At 43.8% G+C, this 7,469-nt stretch overlaps 1 protein-coding gene and 1 long non-coding RNA gene across 2 annotated transcripts in view; one reads left to right on the top strand and one right to left on the bottom strand.

Moving 5' to 3' along the window:
- Nucleotides 1–7,217, top strand: part of LOC148595553 (maestro heat-like repeat-containing protein family member 2B) — a 28,619-nt gene extending 21,402 nt beyond the window's left edge. Inside the window, exons 20-21 of the mRNA XM_088520390.1 lie at nt 3,262–3,371; nt 7,206–7,217. Of these exons, the coding sequence (XP_088376516.1) occupies nt 3,262–3,371; nt 7,206–7,217 (122 nt within the window). The remainder of the gene's footprint in view (nt 1–3,261; nt 3,372–7,205) is intronic.
- On the bottom strand, nt 1,520–2,081 carry LOC148595555 (uncharacterized). The gene is made up of 2 exons (XR_015913127.1): nt 2,019–2,081; nt 1,520–1,670 (listed from the first exon to the last, which is right to left on the bottom strand). It is a non-coding gene; the product is annotated as an uncharacterized LOC148595555 (long non-coding RNA).
- Nucleotides 7,218–7,469: the final 252 nt, after the last annotated feature.

Genomic DNA, 7,469 nt, shown 5'->3' on the forward strand with positions numbered 1-7,469 from the left:
CTCTGTATTTATTGCTCCTCACTAAATAGAGCCTTCTGGAACGCTGTAAGCTGCCCAGTACATGTGCATTTTAAAACACTGCTCACAGACACTTAAAGTGAAGGAATTCTTCCTTTGCGCACATGTTTCAACTCCCAGAAAATGCATATCCATGGAAGGCTGACTCGACTTGTTCTTGAAATTCTCTGAAATAGTGATTCATGAAGGACTACACCGACCTCGGAATTACAACCAAAGGAGCATTTCTAGCCTTCAAAACAAGCAAAAAATCTCAACCACCAGAGAGCACCACAGAATAGATTGGTTCTTCCAATTCCACCTTGCATGGCAAATGTCAGAGAAAAAACAGCCACCAAAATCCAAGCAGGACTGTGAGTTTGCAGAAGAAAGAGTTTTACCTCTGCCCTTTGGGAAATATCAAACACAGCTTAGATATTTTTAACTATATACCCTAATGTATAAGCAATAGCTCCTATTTTACTCTATACAATCTTTTACTAGATTTATTTGAGCTTTTAACATACAGAATCCTAACTCAACCTGATTAGTTAGCTTTTCAAAAGGCCAAGTCTGATCATAGTCTCTTTCATCAAGGAAAAAAAAAAAAAAAAAACAGAAGCTTTATCATGCTTTAAACTACTTCAAACTAAAGTGTCCCGCTGTCTTTACTTAGAGAAGGCCGAGCAAATATAAAACAGGCAGCTCTGGGCTGAAGTACTATCTTTTCTGTAAATACTCCCTGAGGTTGTGGACACGTGCAGTAAGCCTATGAAAGACATTTACTATTTCCTACTTTAAGCAAATCAAATCTATATTCAGGTTTGATCTGGCAGGTATTTTATTTTGATAAGAATTCTCACAACTTCCAGGCCGTTTGGATTGTCTGACTGACTATAACTGACTATAACACCAGTCAAGCTCACGTTTTCCTTCAGTCTTATGATGTGGAAAGGGCAGAACAGAGGAGGGAAAGAAGCTATGAGTGACTTTGATTATTAGCTGGCAAGCTGAAAAGCAGCACCAGCCATTATGGGCCTACTCGTATAATGGAATGTCAAAATTCACTAAATTTACAGCCAGAAAGCTCTGAAGGAAAGCTGCTGGTGAGAGTGCAGGATGGGGCAGGACAAATGGAGGTGTTCTTTGGCAATAAGTCATGAGTTCCTATGCAAAATAGGAGTTATTACAATATCATTACTAATTAAGGCACTGAACTAAAGAACAGCCTTTTACATCTGAGCAAAAAGAACCACCACAAACAGCTAGCAACATGTAGAGTGTCCTCAGTCCTAGACAGGTGCAACATTTTCTTCCTTTCTCTGTCACACAGCTTAGAATCAACCCACTGAAAGCAAAAAAACAGCAGAGGCTCAGACGGTGTTCATGACCACAAATGCACAAGATTTCTACAGAACGCCTTCTAGACATTAAGGCATACATTATCACTCTGCAGTCATAAGAACAAATAGATTCTTCAACACAGTATCTTAATTCCCCTTCTTACTCGGCAAGTTCCTGGAGAGTTGTTAAAAGTTCAGCAGTAGTTTGGTGGCCTTTGGCTCCCAGGAAGGACATCAAGATGTGTGCATCATTAAACAGCAGGACGGGATCTTTAGCATGCTTCTTTGTAATCTTGAGAACATTGTCCCACCTCTTTCCAAGCTTTACACCTATGAAGAAAAAAATGCTTTTCAAGTAGAAATGCCATGTGCAATATAGTTTCACTTTCTCCCAGGATAAAGAGCATTGCTAATCATCTTAAGAAACCAGCACATGGTATATGGCAAAAATAATAGATTAATGCTCACAGCTCCAGTTACAATGGGAGTGAAATATGCCAGAGAAGAAAAGGAGGAAGAAAAGTTAGGCACATTATTATTAGCTCCAAATGATGCCTTTTCCCAAGAGGAGAATTTTAAGAGTCTCTCTGTTACACTGACCAAGCTTCTCTGTAAATATCTTTATATTCTCCCCCAACGTGCAAGGATAAAATAAGTTTCCCTTGACTGGAACCTGACCTGCCAAGTGAAGTCGGTACAGCATAGAAGAGTTATCTGCAACATCCAGCATGCTGCCACTTGCTTTGCAATAACCCTCATTGCACCGTTCCCAAATACCACAGTTTGAAAAGACTACACATCTGGGGGATTTCTTGTGTTGTTTTGCCCCTCCTGAAATTAAATCCAGTAAGTATCACAGTCACCAGCTTATTCTGTTCTTTGCAAGAAAGAGTCATTTCTATTACCTCGTTTTGCCAGGCATAAGAGCTGCAGTCTGCACAGCAGGTCTCTCAATACCTACACCACTTTGACAGTCTTGTCACACATAAACTATATCATCTGATATGTACCCTTTGTGCAGGTAATATGACTCCACAGAAAACAGATTTTACATCATATCTTCCCATTTTTTCCAGGACCAGCACAGTCTGAATAGCAGATACCAACAGGCTAGCAAACTACCAGCACTGCTTCTGCAGCTCCTTAAAGCACAGACGTAAGAATCACAAATGAACTATACAATGCTGTGTCTTTTGGGCATTTTACCCGTTCAGAATGTTTCCCCAAAATGTTGTAACAACAGAAGGAAATGGAAGATGCATGGCCCACTCCAACAATCTTCCATCTCCTACAGACAGGAGAAAGCAGATATCATGTCCTTCAGTGTGTCTGTTCCCAGGAAAGAAAAAAGCCCTCTAATGACGTGATTGTCATGAATTGTCAGAGCAGCCTCATATTCAGCCTAGGAAAGCAAAAATTAAAAAAAGGACTGTGTGGCTAACACTACTGACAGTCTGTAAGATTAGGTTTTAATTTTATGGTGGGTTACAATATTACTTTAAACTACGTATGAGGGAGAAAGACAAGACACTGCCTCTGGCTCTCATGGCCCTTTCTGTGATCTTTGCACAAACTAGTGCATCCTACAGGCTCTGCAATGACAGAGGAAGGAAAATAATTTTAAGTAGGCTGCAAAAAGCATGTTTAGACGTAAGGTGGCAAAATAAACAAGCTATTGGACTAATCCTTGCAACTGGGCTCCTCCTCCGTTCCCCTTACAGAACACAGGCACGCTACACAGAATTTTCCATGCAAATGACACCGTCCCCTTGCCAATGTCCTGTTTGTTGGCCTAAGTGCTAAGCATTAGGAAATCCAGAGAATTTCTGCATTTGCAATCACACAGGTAGGGTATATTGTAACCATTCCTATAAAGCGCTTCAAGAAATTCAAAATCTCAAAAAACAAGAACTAATCACAGAATCACAGCATCACCGAATCTCAGAACGGTTAAGGCTGGAAGGAATCTCGAGAGATCGTCTAGTGCAACCCCCCTGCTCCAGCAGGGACACCAGGAGCACGTGGCACAGGGTGGCATCCGGGCGCCTTTGGAAGATCTCCAGAGAAGGAGACTCCACAACCTCCCTGGGCAGCCTGTTCCAGGGCTCTGGCACCCTCACACAACCTACGCAATTTAACACATTACTTCAACTGCCTCTTCCCTACAATCTTTGATACAGCTTATTAGGATGGAATTTTAAGATAATTTGGCCTCATTTTGGTCTAAAGATGGAAGAATTGATTGCCTCTTCCTATCCAATAATTGCACCAAGTGTACTTGACAATATTTGACTTTCAAATGTGTGGCAATCTCACTCATCTTCTCTCAACACTAATAAAAATCCACAGACTTTCTACAAGGTAACCAGAGCTTCTCAGAATAACCAGACACTATCCTACAAAAATGGCATTGTGTTATTTTATCAAAACATCCCTTCAAATAGCCAGAAGTCCCCTGCCCTCTACAGCTGCCTTTTCAATAGAGAATTATCTATTCAGACACCAAAAAACAGATAGACGAAGACATCTCATACCTTTTCCATAAAATAGAAAGCCCAGTGCCAGTAATTACGACAAGCAAGCATATCACTGTTCTGGCAGGGAAAAAATACATATATATTTACAAGATAATTTCCCATTTTAAATCTATCCAGTCAGCCTTTTTTCCAGTTAATAAAAGCAAATACTTCATGAGAGAGAATGGACAAAATTTTACACCAGGTGCCCACCATTACTTCTCCCATGATACGTTGGCTTTCTGTGGCTATTTAAAGAGATTCCTCAAAAACAGTGCTTTCCCCACATCATTTTCCAGAGAGGGACTGCATTTCCATGCATCACATTATTTCATCCTTTTGGGTCATTTCTTTTTCGGGGGAGAGGGAGAGAAGAGACCTATCTGTAAGGACAGCCACGTCAGTCTCCGCTGAAATATTCATCTAGAGTCTCTAAAATATACAAGTGTAGTCTACAGTTGCCCAGGGAACTGCTGGAGAAAGATACCACTTGGATGAGGGCAATTCAGTCCAACCCTCCACATACCCAGAAAAGGGAGGGAGGAATCACTTCTTCAATGCAACTATCACTGCTGAGTCCAGAAGCTACATTAGACACCAAACACATCAGCAGTTCATCCAGTTCAACATGAAAATAACAGAAATACCTTGTACACTGGCCTAACTTGGCACTATTCTCTCCAACTGCTTCAACACTCTTCCCTAGCTTACCTCAAGAAAATGTCATTTTGGGAGTGCACAAAGACAAGACAGACAGGAGCAGACTTCCACAACCCTTTGGTGAAAATTAAAATGGGAGAGAGGTTCTTTCCTCTTCTCTCCCTCTTCCTTGGAAGGACAGACGGTGTGAAAGGACAGGCGTCGGGTGGCCCCGGCCTAATAACTTCTTTGCTCTTTAGGTAACTGCAGCATTCGTAGAAAGGATGGTGGAAGCTCATGCAAAACGCATAACCCTCCTAAAATGCCTTTTTTTCTGCCTCTCTCACATTTAAGAAGGGAAAGGCAAATGAAGATATACAAATATATACAACAACTAGTTGTACTGCAGGAAGAAGACAAAGCTCATCACATATGAAAAAAGGGTCATCAATCTCTTCCAATCTTAAAAACAAATCAAGCAGTTCTGTTCCTCTTCATAGCCGTGTCATATGCAAGAGATAAAACATAACTGTTCTTTTCCAGCACTCATGAGGATTCAACCGGACAAGTTAGTCCTCCTGCATGGAGGGGCACTGCATGGAAGAGAAATGAACAAGCTCATCTTAGCTTACATGATCCTTCGGCAGAGCAGCTCAAGTGCCTCAGCATCCTCTTGAAGATGCTGCTAGTCCTAGCTGTTTAAAAAGTCCTACCGAGGACTTCAGCTCTTTCCATTTGGGCCCTGACTAGGATGATGGATTTCCAAAAGCCCTTGGTTAAAAGGGATGCAGGCGCCCTCATATCCCCCTGAAATCAGGACAGCGGCCTGCATCCTGCACTCCCTCAGGGGCACCATGACCCTCCTTTCCCAGCTCCAGCCATCCAAGAGTGCTCCCACAGCACTTCCGCAGCATCCCCAACACCTCCAGCCCCATGAAGGGGGAGCCGCTGGGGGCCGCCAGTGGCCAGCCAGGGTCAGGGCCGCCTGGGACGTGGGCAGAGCTAAGGCTTTGGGAAAGCAGCTTTCAGGGAGAGGTTTGTTCCGGAGCGGGGGGCTATAGAAGGAGCCTGGCAGGCCCCCCCCACGCCTCGGGGAGGATGGGAAGCCCCATTGTTGGGTGTCGTCGCCAGGGGCCACCTGATTCCGTGATGCCCTTGGGACCCAAGGTGCCCAACGCAGGGCAAGCGGCCCTCAGGGCACCTCTGGAGCCCAGCGCGGCTGCTTTGTGCTGCAGCAGCACCAATGGCTCTTGGCCTACGGCTCTCCCTTGCACAAGCAGTGGCAGGGCCAGTGCTCGCCCTTCTGCTCCTCTGGCTTCCCGCCTACAACCCTCCAGACTTGCGGGACGCTTCTCCCCTCCTGCAACCCCCGGCCCTGCTGCTCAGCTCCCTGGGCCCTCCTGGACACGTCTCGCACACACTGGACACAGAGCACCGCAACTCCTGCTTACAGAGCAAAACTAGCAATCGGCGGTACCAGACAGCCCCCGCAGCAAAGCGGCAGCCACAGGCCCCACCACAATGCTCCTGCTCCATGAACCCTGCCTGCGTCAAGAACACAGCTCACTGCTCGGGGAAGTCTGTGCTGCAGCCAGCCCTCCTGCCAGGAAGAACACCACCAGCCACAGCCTCCAGCTTCATGACAATGCACTGCTCATCAGCTCCATGCGCTGCTCCTGCGTGCCTGCATCACAGCTTGACCATGGAGATGTCTGCGCAGGATATGCAGCTGCCAGGGCTTGGGCCACGCGTTTACCTGAGCCACGCGGGGCAGCCGCTAGAGCTGGGCTGTCATGCACACCTCAAGGCACTGGGCTTAACTGCAGCTGGAGAAACTCTGCCCTACGTCAACCACCACCGTGACAAGAGCAGCTCACACTGCTCAACACCTATAAACCCAGCTATGATCTATGCTATGAATACCTTATGCATAACTCTTGCCAGCTCTGCTTTAGATTCCGGACTGCATGTGTTTCAAATGCACTTTAAAATCCATAATTGGGATTACCAGTTTTCAACTGCACTCAGTTTTAAAGTTTCATCTCAATTCACCTAAACAACCTAAATAAGCTTTACTAATAAATGTTTAGTTGTGTCCAACTTCTAGCCCCTGCACACATTAAACAAATGACTAAGTGATGAAGGATTAATCACTGATGCTCTTAACATCTCAGTTCTACATGTAAGCTCTTGGTTCTTAAGTTTCCACCAGTGACAAATCTTTATGCAAACAAAGACCTTAGTAATAACATCATACACCAGATTCTACATCTTGGTATACTTTTTATCATAAAGGATCTTCTATAGTTCGGTGAGAGCATGCAGATGCACATCAGTTCATAAACAGAGAAGGAAAAGCAGTTCAACTCTAATTTATTCTATCCTCATTTATAGACATTTCGCTGAGAAATTGCACGTGCATGTTAATAAGCAAGTAAGAAAGTGATATTTTAATACTAAGTTATCTGGGTACCAATATCTTCACAAGATCTCTTTGAGTCAATTAGTCTTTGTTTCCTTTTAAGTATTCTCCAAGAACACAAACTGAGCTTCCTATAGATTTTCTATGAGGCTATTTGTGTCCACTCCATTCAAATCAAAAATACTACATTATCTGGTGAACTGACCATGCATTTTAAAGCGCTCAGACTGTTATGCACTCAAAAAAAACAGAGTCTGCATAAACGACCTCTCAGTTGCTTTCTCCCAGAGTGGTCCTTGAGCACCCTTGATTCTCCTCTAAATTTTAGAAATATTAGACTCCAAGTTAGAGATGGAGAAGACGAAAGTGAAATTCACAAATACTGATAGGAAAAGGAACAAAAAGGAACAAAAGCCAGATGTGCATATTTATTCTGGGGCATAGTCCAACAGCCTCTGCCATTATAAAAGCAGAGGCCTCTATTAGCACTTAGCAAGGTACTCTTAGGGTTTTCTACTTAAATCAGAACATACCATTATCTTCCTGTAGACA

This window comes from Tinamus guttatus, unplaced genomic scaffold (genome assembly GCF_059628265.1).
Source record: "Tinamus guttatus ecotype Peru unplaced genomic scaffold, ASM5962826v1 Tinamus_guttatus_pri_ptg000087l, whole genome shotgun sequence".
Taxonomy (NCBI): Eukaryota; Metazoa; Chordata; class Aves; order Tinamiformes; family Tinamidae; genus Tinamus; species Tinamus guttatus.